Consider the following 20,769-nt stretch of genomic DNA (forward strand, 5'->3'; position numbering starts at 1 on the left):
GCACACTGTTTGTTCCAAGCTAGGTTTGCCCTTTATAAATGCCATACATGCATTCATACATCCACATAAGCACAGGCAGATACAGTAGTTTTCAAATGGATAGTCTCTTCTTGACATTATGGACCGCAGCATTCAAACTATGCACTGCAGATATATACCACAGCAATCAGTACATACCTTGAGTCAAATTCTGTTGACGTGAAAACCTGTCATGATGTGAGGGAACGGCTTACCCCTTTTTTCTTGGACTTCAGAAAAGGAGAAACCTTCTCCTTAGCTACCCTTCAACTCCATATACAAGTCAGACAGAAGCAAAATCCCCACAGGATATAAGATAAACTGAAATGTCTTGTTTAATCCTACCCCTCTCCTTTTTATCCTTTCATGTTCTACTTCAAAAGGGCCTTAGGAATAGTGCTTACTACACCGTCCCGGGAGGATAGCTCAGCAGCAACGTGTCTGCCTTGGAAGCAAGACGACATGAAGCAACATAGGTTCAATCCCCTGGTCCGCGCTTAGAAACCTCTGGGTATTTAAGCGTGGTATAAATACGCAACTAAGACCAAAAAAAAATAACAATTACGCGACCAAAAAAAAAAAAAAATTCCTGTAACAGCGCCTCGAAGCCCGCGGGCTATGTGAGCGCTTTCAAAATGCAAATAAATAGTCATAGCACATTGAACTTGCTAAATAGAAAATACAAGGAAACTAACTATTGGGGGTGGGGGAGCTCCCAGTCGAACAATCCCACCCTTCTGACCAAGGATAGAAAGAACGAAACATCAGAGGTTAGTGGAAATATAATATAAGTGACAAAGTGTCTGGCCGCAACATCCCACCACTGCATAACTGCATAGCCAAAGCCGTGGACATCAGCAGAGGCAGCCATCTTCGGACAGGATGAAACACATGACATTGGCTTTAAACCTAAAAATATGAAACCCTACATGAAGAATATGGAAAAGAACACAAAACCAATCTTTATTCTAGAGCCAAGCTGCACCTAAATACCAATCAATATCACCAACAATAAATTTGGGCTAAAAATCACTGCTGTGCATTTAGACTTGCCATCCCAGACTAGAACACCTGTGGCTGCCATGAAGAACCAAGGCCCACAGTCACCACACCAATCTTAAAGCCCTTGGCCACAATAACTATTTCGATGAGCAGGCATGTTAACTGTAAATTCTGCAGTTATTGTCTTCATGGTCCAATGGCAAACATAGCTCACAGTCTGTGAAAGGCACAGTGAGTTAAAACGTGGTTGTAGTCCCTCCTGGGAAGAGGTTATTTGTGCTGTGTTCTTCTCAGTAAAGGAGCTTCCACAATGTTGCAGTCTCGGTTTGTCTATCAATAATATAAAGTAAAGCTCTTGTGACACTCACGTCATACTTTTTCATGATCAAAAAATGAATAAATAGGTGGAAGCTCAAAATTATTCAAACCAATCACACTCTTTCGCAAACGTATCCATAGTCCATAGTCGAACCTAGTTTCCAGGGGTCGAAGTGTTAAAAAAAAAAGTAGTGGAACTATGCTCCTCCCTTCCCCTTCTTCCCACCCACCCCGCTCTCCACCAACTCCATACTCACACCCCCCATTCGAATCACATACCTGGGTCCTTCCTTTTGGCCACACCACCGCCCCACTGATGTGTTTTACAACAGCACTATCAAGATTGACAAACACAATGAAAGAAAACGCATGTAAATGACCACCATTAGTTTGTCCCCCACAGCATTCAGCGTTAAGCAGCCTCCCCCTTCCAATCACCCACCATTTGCACCTCTTAAGGGACAAGCCCAGGAATATAGCAAAAAACACTGTTGTGAGCCTGTGTGTGGCCTAGGCGCGTGGCACGGCGCGCACACAGTGTTACTGGTTGGCAGGCTCGGTCTGTCTGCCTGCCTTGCAGGCGTGAAACAGGCCTCTTTATTCACATCTCCACCTTATGACGTAACTCCTCATGACGCGGGTCACGTGACACCAACAAACAGGCAACAGTGGATAAACATGTCAAGTTTATAGCTCCTGCATATCCAGCTATTCACAGTCTCTTGAGTGATTCTTTTAGAGGTTCTCAGTTCGTAGTCACACCGGCAGCCCTCTCGAGTCTCTGGTGGGATAGCGCTGTTCCACCACGTTGGTAGGGGTCAGCTCTGGGAGACGTCTAGGCTCCCTGGGTGCTGGCTCGGCAGCTGCCTCTGGATGGGGGTCTCCTGGTTTGTCATCTTCTCCGTCATCGGCATCAGGATGGTGAACTGCCGGGTCACGGTTTTGTCCACGCCAGTCGGCAAGCAGCCGAGGGGGGCCTGATCGTTTCCTGAAGAAGCAAGAGTTTTGTGTAACTAGTCCATGGTCATCGGTGGCTGTCACGTACAAACCCTGTACTCGCACTACCTTCAATGGCATGGGCTTGTGTGGGAGCGAGAGCTTCCCTTCTGAGTGGCGGGTTGTCGTGTTCTCTTAGCCCTCGCCTGTTGCTCTCTCTCTTTGAATTGCTGCTTCTCTTTGGGCCTGTACTTCTCCATTGTCTATTGTTCCTAGAACTCTCCCTTCCAGGTGGGCAAAAATGTGCGTGGACACCTTCGGAAGAGGGCCTCGGCTGGAGCTACCCCCATCGAACAGTGTGGGGTCGTCCTATACTCGAGGGCTCTCTTTTCACACGATCCTTGTCCATGCGCTATGAGGAAACACTTGTTGAGCGTACGCATGAAGTGTTCTGCCTCGCCGTTCGCGTGTGGCCACACCAGTGTTATTTTTCGGTGACTGATGCCTCTCCTGGCTAGGAAGTCTTCCAGGCTTGTGCTCTGGAAAGGGGACCCATTGTCCGAGCACACTTCTTTGGGGAAAGCGTGGGCTGCAAAAAAATGTCCATTACTGGAATTACATCTTGAAGGGCTAACGATGGCCCGAATTCGACTTCTGGGTATCGGGACCACTGGTCTACCATCACTAGGAAGTGCAAGTCTCTCTCTGGGTTGACCTGAAGTCCATGTGGATGGTGTCCCATGGCTCCTCGCTTCTGAGCATGCTCTGGATAGCTCCTTCTCTGACACGAGGGGCGGTGGCTTGGCACCATCTGCAGGCTTTGGTAAACTCTTCCACCTTTGATTCTAACGCTGGGGGTGATAACCCTGCTGATTATCGCAGCATCAAGAAGGTACACATGAGGGAAGAGACATAGAAACTCACAAACATGATTACTGAGGCAATGGTACTGAAGTCTATGTCCCTGAACAATCTGCTGCTGGTGACTGCTTCCAGATGGTCTCCAAGGCTCCAGATCAGTGAATGGAAAAACATACTAAAATCATTGGGTCACCGATTACAGATGGTCAAAGCAATCCTGCTGAGACTGTCACGAGTCAGATATGAACTATACACATCTCCTGAAGGCCTGCTTCGAAAGGACACATGCCTTCTTTTCCAAGCAGCATTGACACCCCAAGTACTAGAGTTGGTCCATCAAGTACACCACGTGGCTGTAAAAACTGGGGCGCGAATAGGCCAGAAAGTCTGCTTTCCCCCCCTGGAAGAAAAAGTGCACAAATACGTACCACAATGCATATGGTGCTAGCTGTTGTGGCTTTCACAGAGGCAAACCCCAATATATTTTCCGGAGATAAGTAGTAAACTGAGGGAGCGTGTGAGCATTCATTTAGCAGAAGTATGTACCATCATTTCCTGGTAGTTGTTGACCAGTCATCCAGCTACCGGGAGGACAAATTCATCCTCTTCATGGCAGCTACTGCGGGGATTCACGTGCTAGAGAGAATGTCTGCCACATACAGGTTTTCTGGAAAAATAAGTCTGACAACAGCACTCCGTTTCAGGGCAGAGAGTTGCAGAGTCATCTCTCCAGCATGGGAATTTGCCATCACAAAATGACTCCAGTGAGGCCATAGACAAATGGTGATGTGGAACGTGTTATAAACACACTAAATAAGATGTTTTGCACTGCACAAGGCCAAGGAAAAAGCAATAGCTGAGCTCTGTACCAACGCCTCAAGCCCCCACTGGGCTGGCCCCGGCAGAGGCACTCATGGGGAGATGCTTTTGCAGTTTTAGCCCCAGCAACCACATAAGGTTGAGCCAAGCAAACAGTGAGGCGGTGCGAGAAAAGTGATAAGCGGGAAACAAGCAAGAAAGCACTTGAATAGACCCGAGCTTGATAGAATGGGAAATACTGTCTTCATAGAGACCAGGAGACCATCTGGAAAAATGAATCTGTAATTTGAGCGACTGCAAAAAATGGCAGGCAGAGTTGTTATATGATGTAGAGATGCAGGCTTGGATGTAGGCTCTCTTTTTAGAGAGGACAGAGAGTCTGTACTGCCTTTAGAGCAGGTGGCAGGCTAGTTTGTCAGGGGGTGTGCCCAATGCCCTCCACTCCCTCTACCCACCCTACACTTGCTTTTAAGGGTGGCGAGGTCGAAATGCAAGTTTCACTCACAATGCAAGTTTCATCAAGAGAATTGATACTTTTGAAGGTTGAAAGGGTTCAGGGGTGACCAGACCCATATCTGTAGGATCTACTGGAGATACTAAGAATGCTCAGATGAGTCTGGAAGCACTTCAAGAGAAAAATGGTTGAATCATGAATGTTCTGAAGAAGAAACGAATATTAGATGCTTGGAACGAGAGACTGACAGTTCCTTGCCAAATCCTGTGGAGCATGGTTCTGTACCATGGTACCTGAAGAGTGACCAGGACAAAGCCTTGGTGATTATATGAGTACATAGTATGACTGATAGCAATGATAGTTCCATAATTTACGTAATGATTCCTTGTACCCGGTTTGTTTTGGTTATGGTCAGGATGGGATGCTATGTTGTGTGCTCCTTTTAAGATTGAGGACGTGCTATGCGTCATCACCCAGGAGTAATAAAAGGGGCCTCAGGGGATGCCAAAGGCAGACCAGTGATACCCTTAAAATACAACGTGTTGGTGTCTCATTGCTTTCCCTAGTGTTTGCCCGCTGGGGGCTCTACATTGTGGTGGAGGGTGAAAGCTACTTGTAACACTCCATTTGTGCTAATGACTTTGCTCAATACTTTTTTTTCGAAAATCTCTCAAATTCGTCACACTCTTACAACCATCTGCTGTCTCTATCTTCCACCCTCCTTCTGCCCACCACCTCTCCCCCTACCCCTTCTACTCTTAACGACTTCCCTCCTACCTCTCCTAACCAATTAACACCCATCCTTTATAGCACCAAACCATCTTGTGCTATCTATCCTTTTGCTCCTCAAACCGACAAACACTTTGCCTCAATCAACTGACGGTATCCATCTGAGCTCTTTAACCTCTCTCTCTCCTGAACTCTTCCCTGCCTTCTTCATATCTGCAACTGTCCCACCCATTTTGAAGAATCCCTCTGCTGACCAAAATGTTGCAGCTATTGTCCAGTTACCCTCCTTCCCAAAGGTCCTTTAGCGAATTCAACCAAATCACAAAGTACCTTGAGGATAATGGCCATGGAGAACAACTTCAACCTGGTTTCCGTATGCACAAGTCCAACTTCTCTGATGCTCACAAACTCTCATCCATACTCATCATTCTGGACCTCTCCGCCACTTTCAACGCTGTTGATCTCAGCTGTCTCCTCTTTACTCACCAGGACCCTGTGTTTCTCAAATCTGCTCTGCCCTGGATTGCCTCGCACCTCAAGGCAAATCCTTCAAAATCTCCAGGAGCTAGCAAACCTCCAACTCCACCCCACTCTCTGTCACGTCCCCCAAATATAAGTCCTTGGACCAGTGCGGCTCACTCTCTGAAATACCCCTGCTCTTGGAAGACTTAACAAGTACTTTGGCGTTCACTATAGACACGTTTCTGGCGACATTAAAATCTTTTTCTCCTTTCTTTTCTTCACACCAGCCATCTCAGAACAGATTACCAATTGCTCACTGCAATCCATCACTGGATGGCTCATTAATTCCTCATGCTGAACTCTTTTTTTTTTTCTTTAAAGAAAATGGAAGCCATCTTTCTACCGGCTACTGAGGCAACCCTTACCCATTCCTCTCCTATCTCTTTCCCGCCCCATCTTCTTCTCCCTCGTCCAAGGATCACAACCTAGGAGTCCTCTTTGATTACGACCACTGTCACTGCGTCTGCTGCTCACATTAACCATCTCAACATTCAGAAAATGTGTCAGTTTCTCACCACTCTTCAAAAATTCTATCTTCACCCTCGTGCTCAGCAAACTTAACTACTGCCGTAGCCTGCTCTTTGGCTTTCCTCTCTACTCCTTCCTCCCTCTAAACAAAGTCCTCATCCCGAGCAAGCGCATTGCTTTGTGTATGGTTATTTGGCATCTGGCCAGATACTGAGGTATTTGCAGCAGTATGTTTTGGACTTTTTCATTTGACGGAAAGACTAAACCTCTTCTGTCTTTATGACAGCTCCTAAGAAATGTTTTTTCTTGCTTGGATCGAGACATGATTTTTTCTCGTTGATTGAGAATCTCAATTGGAACAGGAGATTGATTGTTCTCTGGGTATTTTGCTTGCAAATTTTGGGGGAATACCACTGTCATCAGCCAGTCGCCCAGATAACGGTACACTAGGATTGATTCTCTCCGTAGATGCGCTCCCACTACCGCTAGTACCTTGGTGAATACCCTTGGAGTGGAGCCTATGCCGAAGGGTAGCACCTTCAATTGGTAGTGTTGGTTCGTTATTTTGAAGCGCAAGAATCTTCTCTGCGCTGGAAACATTGAAATATGAAAGGATGCATCTTTCATATCCAAGGTTGCCATGTAGTCCCCCCGTTTCAGCAGAGGGATTACTTCCTGTAGCGTTGTCATGCAGAATTTTTGTGGCTTGACATAGGTCTTTGCAGGGCGCAGGTCTAGGACAGGGCACATTGTTAGGTCTTTTTTCAGCACCAGGAAGTACATTGAAAACATTACCTTGTTTACGGGGACGACTTCTATGGCGTCCTTTAGTAACAGTGCTTTGACCTCTTCCAACAGGATGCGTTGCTCTTCCTCTAAAGTCTGTCTTTGTCTTGGTGGGTGATTGGCTGGTGTTTGAATTAGTTCTATGCAATACCCCCCCGCCACGGTGGAAAGTACCCACTTGTCCGACGTGATCCCCTCCCATGGCTAGGTAAAGTGTGAAATACAACCTCCTACTGGAGTGGCATGGGAGGGAACCTGTAGCTGGTGGTCACTGCTTAGGAGGGGTTGAGCCCCCTTTTGGGGAGGAGGATCTTCCCCTACTTCTAGACTTGTAGGCCTCTTTTAAAGCCCTTTTGTGAGGACTGCCCTTGTGAAGAAACCCACCCTGGTTGTAGTTAGAGGACCACTGGGAGTTTTGTCCTCTAAACCGGCGTGTTTTTGAGCCTCTTCTCTGCCCAAAGGGTTTGTTAGTGAGCTGTAGACTGCGTGGTGTGTACTTGCTGCCCCGCTCTGCAGGGCCACTGAAGGTTGTGGAGTTGTTTGGGTTGTTCGTCAAAGAAGTTTATAAAACTGTACATTGTCCTCATGACCCTATCGAATTGTTCTGGGGTCCATTGGGAGGAGCTTGGCAACAAAGAGGGAGCAGGATTAGGTGGAGCACGTGTAGGTGGAGGCTCTGGGACAGGGGTCTGCTTATGATGCAAAGCCCCTGAAAGAGTGTCCTCAGGGGGAGAGTAATCCCTACTTTTTGTAGCTTGTGAATTTGTAACGTGGGGCGTAGAAGATTTCGTGTTTTTCGGCATTCTGGCCTTTAGTAGGGTGCCGGTAAAGTGTTTTTTAAATTAATCTGCTTAATCTAGAGGTTTTTCTTAGAGGCCGTCGACGCGTCTTTCGATGCCCATGTCGCTGGACCCCGAGGACTTCCAAGATTCAGCCATGGTGTCGGAAACAGACTCGGTTTTGGGGGCCTGTCATGTGGTGATTGCGACCACCACGATGGCCCAGAGGACAGGGAATGTTCAGACCTTCCCCTCGACACTGAGTGTGGCTTATCGGCCGACGATGTGGTCGACTTTCGGCCATGGGGGATGTGCTTGGCGTGGTGTGAACTGGTAGTGCTTGAGCTGCCGGGTGTCGTCCCTGTAACAAAACCACCAGCCTGCCTGTAGGGGGCTCGCACGCGTGAACCCGATGGATCCTGATCACCCTCGGAGTCACTTAGGGGCACTGATGCTGCCATCACAGGAGGCTCCCGCGACGTCCATGGCGGCCTTGGCCTGCATGGCGTGGTGGGCCCAGCGTTTAGTCTTGCGGTCCTTTAAAGTTTTTGACCTAAACAGTTTGCAAGAAGCGTGTTGTTAGAAGTTAGCACTGCAAAGAGATGTTTCAGCACTGTATCACCTCAAGAGTGTGTGCCTAGACAGTAGTGTTGTGTGAAATTGTGTACTGAACTCCAAGTGGCAGCCTTGCAAATGGCATCTAGAGGTACATTTGCTATGAAGGCTAGAGTTGCTCCTGTGCCTCGAGTGGAATGTTTTCTAGGCTTGAATGGCAACATCATCTTAGCAACAGAATAATACAGAATAATACAGTTAGATGCAGTTGACAATCCATAGACAATCCATTTATAAATTGCAGCTTTAGAGAAAGGGTCCCCTTCTCTTCCAGCGGCTAGACATGAAAAGTCTGTTTTTCTGATTTGTTTTTTTTTTATTTATTTTTTTAAGTCGACCATACTAGCTCTCCATACATCAAGTGCATGTAGGCTTTTTTGGGGTTTTAGAAAAACGCATGCAGTTCTATTGTTTGATTTACATGGAATTTTTATATGAATTTTGGTGGGAATCTAGGGTGTGTGCGTAGCACCACCTTATCCTTGTATATAACTACCAAGGGGTCTTGTACTGACAGAGCTTGTAGTTCACTCACCCTTCTGATTGAGGTAACAGCTATAAGGAAGGTGGTCTTGTCTGTAAAACCTCAAAAGCCACGCTGCTAAATTCAGCTTCTGAGAGCATGGGTGGATCGCTGTTCACTGATCTTGAGTTAACAGGTTGTCCGGACAAGATAGTTTCATGGGAAGACACAGGGACATCATTTGAAGGTGGGAGAACCAGGTCTGTCATTGGAGCTATCTGGATCAGCGTTACTTGTTCCCGGTGTAGCTTGTGGACTATTTTATTGAGAAGGGGTGTTCGGGGAAGCGCGTATGCAAATTTCTCTGACAAGTTCATTAGAAGTGCATTCCCCTTGGATCCTTTCTGGGGAAACCTGGATGCGTAATCTTGGCATCGTGCATTCTCTAGGGTTGCAAAGAGGTCTATTTCTGCGAACTCCCATTTTGAGAAGACATTGTCTTACATGTCTGTGTTTACTGGCCACTCATGCTCTGAGGGTAACATTGTACTCCTGCTTAGCACGTCTGCCAGAGAATTTAGTTCCCCGGGAACATGTTGCGCCACTCGGAACATGCCGTAATATAGTGCCCATAGCCAGATGTTCTGGGCTAGTTGTGTTCCCCCCTGTTTGTTTATATAAAACATTGCTGTGGTACTGTCTGAGGACTACGACTGTCTTGTGCGCTAGCTGAGTCTTGAAGGCTTGAAGTGCTTTGAGAACTGCTAGACGTTCCAGTAGGTTGATGTGCTTTCTGGTTAGCGCCTGTGTCCACAGGCCGTGAGCAGTGTGGTGAAGGAAGTGGGAGCCCCACCCTGTCATTGATGCATCTGTTGAGAGTGGCTTCGATCGCTGGTGTGTGGAAAGGCTTTCCCTTTAGCAGATTATTTGTGTTCCACCACTGTAGCGATTAACCAAAGGTTGCGAAACCACAGTATCGAGTGATGTTACCAAACATAAAATAGAGAATAACATTTTAACTAATCAAAAATACTGAATTTTGAGCAGGGGGTTTAAACAGGGGGAAACAGTATGTTTGGGGGGATCCCCCAAAAAGAAAAGAAAAATCAGATATTTTAGATTCGTTAAAATTTCATTCTCTACTTTTTCATCAACAGTAAAATCACAGTAAACCCGAAACCACCAACTAGATCGTCCCACAACCCGCTTGCCTGCGACCTTTGTTTTGCTAGCCACTCTTGCAGTAGGCGCATGCGCAGCCTGGGGTGAGGCACTAGGTAAATGCAGGAAGCCTTCATTCCCAGCAGGCGCATTGCCTTTCGTACCATCACCGGATGACTGGCTATATACTGAGGTGTTTGAAACAACATGTTTTGGACCCTCTCTTCTAAGACGAAGACTATTCCATCGTCTATTTTGATTAGTGCCCCCAGAAATTGCGTTATTTAGCTGGGCACTAGACTTGACTTCTTTTTGTTTATGGAGAAGCCCAATTTGAACAGCAGATTAATAGTCTGTTGCATGTTTTGAAGGCACCTCTGGGGAGAATAGGCGGTAATTAGCCAGTCATCTATGTAAGGGTACACTGGAATGGCCTGCCTTCGCAAGTGGGCGGCCACCACTGCTAGGGCCTTTGTGAGTGCCCTGGGGGCTGATGCAATGCCGAATGGTAGCACTTAGAATTGGTAGTGTTTGTCTCCCAATTTGAATACAAGTTTTTTTTGTGTGCTGGCAACATTGAAATATGAAAGTATGCATCTTTCATGTACAATTTTACCAGGTAATCCCCTAGTTTCAGCAGTGGGATAACCTCCTGCAACATTGTCATCCTGAATTTTTGGGGTTTGACATACGCGGTTGCAGGGCGTAGGTCCAGCACTGGGCACATTGTTAGATCTTTCGTTGGAACAAGGAAGTAAATTGAATAAATAGTTTGATTTTGTAACAGGAATGGTACCAGTTCGATTGCTACCTTTTGGAATAGAATTTTCATTTCCTCCTGCAGGATGATGTGTTTCCGAGGACATTCTTCATATTCATGGTGGATGGTGGTGAGGTGTTTCTATGAACTCCACTGAGCATCCCTTGGTCACTGTGTCTATTTCCTCCCATTGATGGGCGAAGAGTGTTATGCAACCTCCGACTGGGAACGCATGGCAGGGAACGTGGATCATTTGGGGGCAGGGCTGCTGTGCCCCTAGAGGCCACAGCTCTGCCTCATCCTTTCCCACAGCGAAACCAACACTGTTGGTACTGGTAGGATGACTGGCATTGGGGACTGTAGAAGGAGGTACTAGACGTACTTGTGCTGGCTTGGCCTGACCTGCTGAATCCTTGCGCCCGGAAGTTTCAGCGTGTGTTGAATACCCCGTTTTCTTTGTATGAAGGGTTTGTAAGATATTTGACCAGGGGTCTTGATGGTCTCATGCTCCTTTGTGGTTTCCATCTGGTCGTCAACCGCCTTACTTAAGAGGAGACCCTCCTCAATGGCATGTTAATAAGGGCTACCAGTGTTTCTGGCTTAAAACCAGAGTCCCTAAGCCAAGAGTGTCTTTTTAGGAGGGTTCCCTCAGCATTTACTCTCCCTGAAGTGTCAGCAGAATCCAGAACATTTTTCAGTATGTTTTGAGACACTTGTTTGCCCTCGGTAGCAACCTTGAGAAGGTGTGAGCGAGCCGGTTCTGGTATCGAATCAAGATGTTTTATGACACCAGCACACTGAGTGCTGCTGCAGCTGGCAAGCAAAGTAGTATTGTTTGCTATTCGTGTTAAGTATGCCGCAGAAGTAGTGATACGCTTACCAAGCGTGTAAAAACATTTGCACTCCTTGTTGGGAAGCGCCTCGGAGGTGGAGAATGGCACACCAGATCTTTTTCTGGTAGTGGTAAACACCAGAGAATCCGGCTTGACATGACCTCTAATGGAAAGAAGATCGGAAGGTGATGGCTTCAATATTTTCTCTACCCGTGGGTTGACCGCTGTGGTAAGAGAGGGGTTAGACAGGGATGGAGAGACCCTATTGTTGATAGATTCCAGGAGAGGCATAGCCTGGCTAATGGGTTTCCTCTTGTTGAGGACGTCCTCAATGAAGTCGGTCCCCGCGGGACTAGATTCTTCTGTCTCAATGCCAAAATTTGGTGCTGCCTTTTTCAGCAACTCATTGTAAAGTAAATGTGAGAGGTATGACCACTCTCCACTGCTGAAGGGTCAATGGGGTCTGTAAAGATGAGATCTGGGTCATCTTGGTATTGCAAATAGGTGTCATCACCCTCCTGGCCGGGATCATCCAGGTCAACCACCCACTTATCCTGGTCTCCTTGATTAGACTGCATATGCCCTAGCTGAGATTCCTGCGAGGGTTCCCTGGGAGTAAATGCTTGAGAGGGTGTGGGTGAGGGAGGTGGAGTTGGATTTGGTTGAGTGGGTACCACTGGCCCTGAAGGCTGCTCCACAGGCTTGTGTGGATTGGGCAACATGCTCAAAGTCTACAAAAACGATATTTTCCCCATGGTTTCTTCAAACTGTGTTTGTGTCCAAGGAGTTTCTGATAAGATGGTCTTTGAACCTCAGGAGTAAACTTGGGGTTACTGGAAGTGCCTCTGCAGGACAGTCGATTCTCTGTGTGTCCTTGGGGTGTTTATTGTTAGGGACAGAAGATAAAAGTAGAAGATTCCTCCTGGTAGTCCTCAGAGGTGTTAGGGGCCTGGTTACCATGAGCCTGATGCTCCTTAAGGTGTTTTTCTGCGTGCAAGTGAGATTTGTGCTTTTTTATGGCTGTTTCGACGTCTCCGCCTCAGCCGTCGAGCAGTGTGTATGCACGTCTTTCTCCGTATGAGCTCTGGTGCCATGTGGTAAACGCGGCGGCGGAGGAAATACAGCGGGCTTGGTCGGCAGTTGATTGGTGGCCTTTGAGGCACCTACTGTCGGCGAGCGGCCCTCCGTCAACCGGTCCATCGAAGAGCGGCTGGGGGATGTCTGCTTATGTGAATAAGATAGTGTGTGTACGCCGTTGTCACCAGAAGCTGTCTTCATAGCAGCGTGCTGCGACTGCCTTTTGGAGCTGGGGACAGTCAAGCAGGAACTAGTTTGTTCCTCTGTAATGTCCTCAAGCTCCAATTCGGAGTCTCGGCAGCCTCGGCCTTCGTGGTCTAACTCGAAGACAAACTGACATGGCATATGCCGCCCACCGATTAGTCTGTTGATCCTTTATGGTTTTGGGCCTAAAGAGTTTGCACGATTTGCAGTGGGACTACAAGTGATCACATGGAAGGCAGTGTTTACACACCCTGTGTGTGTCTTTGTACAGAAATGTTCTATTACACTTGGCGCAAAACTTAAAAGTAGTGTGCTCCATAGTAGAAGGTGGATACAGAGGCAGCAAGACAAAGGCACTCAGATCAGGGAATAGGATTCCTCTAAAAGAAGAAAGGATCAGTTCCCCCGCTCTCCCTACTGATTAGGCAGAAGCCAGGTTTAGGCCTAATCCTGTCATTTCAGTGTTCAGAATCAGACTTTGAGATACTCCGAAGATCTGCTGTCGAAGGCCTGCGTTGATCGGTAACTGACGAGAGGTTTGGATGAAATTAACTCTTAAAGCTTAAAGTAGCGTTATGATGCGGACTCCGCGAAAATACAACTTGCCACAATGGCGGAATAAATGATCTGAATTACCTTGACGGATTATGGGTACAGGGTACGCCAAACTAGGGATAGTGTTACAGTCACACCATCTCAACGCCGCTTTAGAACTTCGAAAAACTTAATGTGCAATACTTTGCAACTTCCACTAGATGTCAGCCTATGTAAAGAATGTGATCCACATAGAGGTATGCCAATCACCACAGTCCATTAATTCCTCCATAGCCAGCTCAAAATCACATTACAAAGTGCAGAGAAATGCATGGAAATCTTACCATCTGATACAGCGGAGAGAAATGCAGCCCATGGACTGCAAAGAGTTTCTAGGGTTTGGGTTTTAGAAAGGAGCCCAGGGGGCTGGGTGCAAAAGAGTACATGGAGTGGGGGGAGATCATGGGGGCAAGGAAATAATTCAAGTAATTTGAAAGAGAGATGAGCACGCTTGATACCGTTCATAATCACAAGCTTTGAGACTGTGGCTAAAAAAGGCTTTTCTATTTGCCATAACAGTTATATATATATCTGCCATTCACAATACTGTCGCTATTGTGGGATGTTGTCACAGATTAGGGACAAATGTGCCATGAGCTTTTTGAGTTTGGTGAATAGGGGGCAGGGCAATGCAAAGAGAGACTGCATAATGTACAGTGCTCTGGACCCAGGCATTCTGGTTTATTAGGCCCTGTGTTGCACAAAACACGCTCTTACCTCAAAATGTACATATAAAACACGTGCAATATCAAACTTTAATATATATCTCTGGTTTATAGTTTTGTCTATGTTCTATGTACCACTTTTTTCACACCCTCGAATAAATACAAATCGATGTAAAACATACTTTATAACAATCACCAATTCATAAAATTCCAATTCAATCAAATCACCATTTCAATTAATTCAAATGACAGAGTTATCAACTCCAGAAGTTTAAAGTAGCGAACATTAATTCTGTTTGTTAAGCATGATTCTCTACCAACAGTTGTCAAGTTTTAACACACTGGCATCTTTCACAAATTAACTCAATCACTGCTGATATAGATTATCTATCTTATTACAGTGAATACTTACAAGCTTTAGTTTCAATTTGGGCCATTTCCCCACACAGTCGACAATTTATTCTTATACAATATAATTCCAAGCATCCACAACCTCGCTTCCCTTCATTTTAATAAAACAGAATAGAATGAACTCCCTTCTCTTATTTCTATCTGGAAAAAATGTACTATCATTTTGCATGGTTGTGGCAGGGAATGTCTTCACGTATTCTTCTGAAAGAATGTAAGGACCTCAGTAGCAAGATGTTTATTTACTATTACAGTACCAGTCGTATGTCGTGACTTTCTTTTGATTTCCTTCATAATCATAGGAGTAGAAGTATGCAAAGACCATTCTATTTCTCCTAACCACATGTTATCTCACTTTTGAACACATTTAATTCCTTGTTGTTCCCTTTAGTAAGGTCTGCCGAAAGCAATGCTCAAAGGGAACAAGGAGGTGTCTGCTTTTCACTAGGATACAAGTTACATTTTCTCAGTTGTAGTGTTGTTAATAATGACAGTAAAACATGACGAAAGAGCTTTCTTTCTTTTCGATCAATCCGTATTAAAAGGGAGCAAGTAGAGCATTCTAGACTCAAAGACGACTTGGGCATACATTTTGTTGAAAACTCCTAAGCAAGGGAGATGATGCAAATCCTCCATATTCATGGTCACAAAGTCTTAACAAGGTCATAATTTAATTTTCAATGCCTTGGTCTGCTTAATTGCCAACAAATGCACTTTGTTCATCCCGTAAATAAAGTTTAAGCTTGAATAAAAGAAATGATTTTCTAAGGTAACGCCTTAAAGTACCATACAGTCTTAAACTTTAAAGAGAAAAAAACAAACCACCTTTGGTTTTACTACATTCATTTCTAAATTTAGATCTAGGAAATATTCCAGTATAGCGTTTAACCTTCTTTGAAGACCCACATGTGTCACATCAAATAAGATATCATCTGCATAAGTTAAGTAAGGAACATGGAAGTCAACTAGCTTTGGTGAAAAAGTTACTTTTTTTGTGTTAGGGGAATGATCATGTCTGCTATGTACACATTAAAAAGCAGTGGGACCAGAATACACCCCCGTTTTACCTCATTCTGCATTTGGATTACATCCAACTGGGTAAATTCCATAGCCAATCATACCCTCACTGAGGTATCCATTTGTAAAAGAATAGTTACATTTAATTAGCCATGATCAATCCCTATGTCTCCTAGATGTCACATACTACTCCATCCAGAAAGATCCAGAGTGGAGGATTACTTGCCTCTCTGGCCTTCTGGGCTAATAGATTTAGACACAGGCCATATTGAAAAGTTAACAACCCAGCTCTGAAGCCAGTTTGGAACGGTGAAAGTATCTTTCATGCCATTGCCCGTTCATTTAAAGCTGTTAGTAAAGTTGTTGCAAACATCTTAAATGATGTATCTAATAAAGCAATGAAGCAATATTTGTATGGGCCCTGTCATTAGTCATTTTTATACACTGCACTAAGATCATTTCTGTCCAGGTATCTGCCAGTATCTGGTCATTCACTCTATTTCTAAGTAAAGGAAGTAATATTGATGCCATACTTCCAGGTTGTGATGGCCATAGTACCAGAGACGGTTTCTTTTGAACCGTTCCATCTCTTATACAAAACTCTTGTGAGTTCTCCTCTCCAACTATACGTTCGGTCATTTGGAACTTTCTCTATTGTTAGGACAACTCCATTAAATTCAGGATTGATATGTTGCTCCCACTGCTCAGCAAAAATAGGGTTAACTAGGACTTGTAATTTAAAGAGAGACAAATATGTATGCTGTGCAAATGTTTTTGTATGGCCATTCAAATACGAGGGACACATCATTAATACTGAGAAAGCGGGAAGCTATGAGGAAGTTCCAATAAAACTCCTTTCATTGGAAATTCAGCAGCCTCCGGGATGACACTTGGGGTCAAGAGCAGGAGTACTAGTTGACAAGTTCCTAACGCAGAAGGTATAATGGAGTCCATAGCATCTTGTTTTTAATAAGGGCATGCCCTTTGACTTAATCTGCTTTTTCATCTTTTTTATTTGTTTGATGTTCTCTAATCTGCTACATGTATAGAGAATACTTCATAGTATTTCTTGCATATTGGACTTACATTTATGAACTACAACAAATGCTCCCAAAACAACATGCTAGTATCTAGAGTACTTATGCCCACCATATTAAGCCACCGGGACCAGATTTCTAAGACTGCCTCTGTACTAATCTGCCACAGTGGACTTCTTTCTCAATGCACTCATAGACAAATCAACACTCCGCTTGGCATGCACTTGTAGTCAACAGGCAGAGTGGACCTCTCTTCCAAGGATCAGCGTAGCATAATCGATCAGGACAGACCACCACCCCAAGTACCAAACAGTAGTCTATCTCCTTAAGAAATAGCCTAGGTTTGTTTATCAGGGTGGATCGTTCCCAATGTCCTCCTTCCTGTAGTCATCAGTTAGTTTGGTTCATTGTCCCAAGGTCCTGCCTTTACTTGCCACCAGAATGCACAACCTTTCCATGGCCCTACCACTAGTCATAGTACCAAATTCCAAAGGAATACCCTGTGCTGATTAATAGCCACGGTGGACTACCTGCTATGGTTCTGACGTACTTACCAGCCATGGTGACATGTTTCCAAGGTAAGACCTATGAGTCGGGTTAGACCATAATCTCATGGCACTACCTGTTTTGATTTGTCAGAATGGACCATCTTAGAACTGAAACTATCAGAATGGATACACAATACACAAACTATATATTCTAGCCATTTGTGAGAGTGGAAACCCTTTTCAAATGTGTTCTATGTATTGATGGTCGGAAAGGACAACCAACTTAAGGTAAAGCATGTCCACAAAAGTTAAGTTGGCCCACCATCCCAGTGTCCGCCTACCTGTAGTCATTGGTTAGGGTGACACATGACTCCTCCTTCTTGAGCCTTGACAGCAGGGCACCTCCTTCCAGCTGCAGTTTCACCAGCCGGGTGTCATCCAGAACATTCTTCATGAGTTTCCCATACTTAGCTAACAATCTGCCTGCATCCTGGAAAATACAAACAACACAATTAGACAGCTCACATATCAATACTAATAGGACCAAAGTCAATATGCCATGTCTAGAGAATTGGCTGCAAGGAAGGACAACATGACTCTTAGATGGCATTGGTGTTAAGTATACTGGTAGCTAGTCAGCATAATCAGGTACTAAAGCAGATATTATCCACCATAACAGGTCCAGAGATGTTCCAAGACCCTCCTTGCAATGCCTACAGATATGATGAACAGTACTTGCCTCTAGACACTACGCTGAGGAGCTGGCATTTTTAGGCTAGATGGTACACTGTTGAATAGCTAATATCCCAAGACCATCATCTTTGTATTTTAAATGAATACAACAACAGTGAATGCTCTTGGAGGGAGTGTGAGAATACAGCTCTCAACAGACTCCAATTCCCTCTCTTGTGGTTCCAATTCCATCTTGATTAGTTTGTGTGTGAAAGGCCAGGCCGACTGTGCACAGATATGCAGTTTATTAGGGCCTGACTCTGCGGATCCCCTGAATGTACAGTCATACTCTTCTAGTGAAATCAGTATTTTACCCACTACTCCCTTTCAGCAGGAAAATGAGGTGGCAGCTTCCAAGAAAAGCACTACAATGAGAGAGAAACTAACGAAGCTAAGGAAGACTTTCTCTCACACTAGCTAAACAATGTTGTGTTTGGATGAATATGATCTCTGTATCTTTTCTTGGCCTGAATTCTTCATGTGCAAACAACCAGAAATGTAATTATGCATATGATGATGAACAGGGAAATGCTTTTTTCATCTCTCCACACAATTCACATTAGCTAAATCATTTGTAAAAAAAAACTCACATGATAATAGCTCATTTAATTTCAAATTGAATAAAGAGCAATCACTACAAAAAAAACGAATGTATGTATATTTTATGTGGGTGATATTTAAAATCATGACTATTTACAACACCTGCTGGATATTTGGATACATTGTAATCCCACTTTCATTACTGTTTGACACATCTTTCCTCTTGTTGTATTGGCTATGTGCTTAAATAATAACATTTGAAAAAAGAGCAATCACTCCACAAACGTGTGTTGATTTACCAGAAGCCAGACTGGCCAGTGAAAGTCATCACCAACCAACACTAAAGTGTGGATATTTTCTGGCAACATCCTAAACTTCAGCGGAGAAATCAAAACCAGCAGTATCTAGTATCTTAACCAAATGTAGTCTACCATTCACTACAACCAGAAAAGCCTAAACAAATCCACAGATCAAAAACCTAGATAAAAGTCCATCCTCAGCAACAGAGATAACAAATCTAGTAGAAGAAAGCCACAGTGATCCAGCCAACCTACACCCCACCACAAGGATGTGTAAATGACAGCAGTGTGCATACAAATCCCACATAAGATAACATACCAAAAACCTACTAGCAGTGCCCAGGCGCCCAACCCAATAAGCTAGCATTAAGCAATGCAGAACCACCCTATTTTATCATGGGTAAAAATAACCAAGAGGGTCAGGGTATCCCAGCAGTGTAATCCAGTGCACATATTCCCTATTGTGTAATACCCAAAAGGCAGAGAGAGGCTGTGTGGTGCAGTATATATTCAAGCCGGTCAAGTGGCACAGCGAGTAGAGCGCTCGCTTTGACATCCATGCAGAGCCTGCTAACGCAGGTTCGAATCCCGGCGGGGCCAAACTCAGCCTTTCATCCTTTCGAGGTCGATAAATGAGCACCACACACCGTGGGTAATAATAAGCAGCGCTCAGATACCTTAGGGTTTGTAGCGCTATATAAATGCCAAATTATTATTATTATTATTAAGCCATTTTAATGTGCTGTGACGAATCCAAGGGTATTGACACTGCGTCCATAGGGGAAGCACATTCCCATGGGGCCAGGGAGGTGAGGAAGCTACCCGATATTCCCCATGGAGGTGGTACTCGGCAGGTGGATCTCATGGGACAGGAAATCCTTCATGGGACTAGTGAGACAGGCCCTGGGAGGACACGCATCCATTTACCCCTTTGGTGTCCACACTCACCTCATCCCCCATTCAGGTCCTTCGGGTTCCCCATACCACAATATGTTATAGTAAAGCAGAGGGTATCCTTGATAAGCCTGGGATGAGGAAGAAGGGGACTTACCTAAGCTTGATGCAAAAGAATACTGGGATGAAGAAGATTGAACACGGAGGCGCAGGCCCACTGGCGAACCAAAGCATGCAGTACAGTGAGAAATGAGGGAGAATCTGGAGCTGCGGAACCACGAGGAGAAGGAGAACACCTAGCGTGGCGATAGTGGAGAAGCTCTGCTCTGCCAACCGAAGAGACCAGAGACCGTCCGAAGATTCCCAAAGGTACAGAAAGGGTCAGACTGGTGGCTAGGGCATTGAGGGAGCTGGAGAAGCTGAAAACCCAAACAAACATATCCTGAAGAGCACATGGGGATACAATTGGCATTATATTTGATACGATCTTTGAGAACCACGCAAACACATCCCGAAGAGCACAAGAAGATATAAGTGGCATCATATTTGATACGAACACTGTGACCATGCAAACAGATCCCAGAGAGCACAAGGGGATACAAGAGGCATTATATTTGATACAAACTTTGTAAACAATGTAATTACATTACAGGAAACACAAGGGGATGAAAGCAGCATTTCACAAAGAGACATGAACTTTGAAAACAGCTAAACCAATCCCAACGACCATAGAGGGATAACAGAGAGAGTACTCGAGCTGATACCAACATTAGGAAGACACCTAGGTGGGATTGGGTCTGGCAGGAGAGTATACTAGGCATGTCCAAGTACAGACTAATTAAAGGTGGGAAGGAATTTGCGCAGAAGCAGAACAGGGTCTGGGACCCACATGGAAGCGGAGAAGCCCTGCTAGAGTGCAGCAGAGACTGGGAGCCAAATGGCATCGGGCAAAGCTCATCAGTAACATATCTAAGGGTTGAAAGCCTTCAACAGTGCAGATATAATTACAGGCAATGGGCTGGAGCCCAGAAGCAGTCGGGGAGACCCCAACTAGAAAAGGAGAAATAAAACCAGAGACAAAGCAAACATCTTTTTGGGTCTAAAAGTTGGGAAGTCAAGTCTGCCAGGTTAGTGAACCAGGCTTGGCATACCGTTGAGGAAGTCTACGGCCGGGTCTGACAGGTTAGTGAAACAGACCTGGTAAAAGACTGGAAAGGCGCATTTTGTTTAAACGAACAGAGGAAAAGTACTCCTTCAGAAGATTAGAGGAACAGTGTTTGTTTGTTTGGA

General features: G+C 45.0%; 1 protein-coding gene across 3 annotated transcripts in view; it reads right to left on the reverse strand.

The window, feature by feature from the left end:
• The window catches only part of LOC138447912 (pleckstrin homology domain-containing family G member 4B-like), a 1,180,303-nt gene that overhangs the window by 330,993 nt on the left and 828,541 nt on the right, over nucleotides 1-20,769 (reverse strand). For all 3 annotated transcript variants that reach the window (XM_069604450.1, XM_069604440.1, XM_069604433.1), the window contains exon 10: nucleotides 17,356-17,504. In XM_069604450.1, the coding sequence (XP_069460551.1) occupies nucleotides 17,356-17,504 (149 nt within the window). The remainder of the gene's footprint in view (nucleotides 1-17,355; nucleotides 17,505-20,769) is intronic.

Source organism: Ambystoma mexicanum, chromosome 1p (assembly GCF_040938575.1).
Source record: "Ambystoma mexicanum isolate Mex_15411 chromosome 1p, UKY_AmexF1_1, whole genome shotgun sequence".
NCBI classification, from domain to species: Eukaryota; Metazoa; Chordata; class Amphibia; order Caudata; family Ambystomatidae; genus Ambystoma; species Ambystoma mexicanum.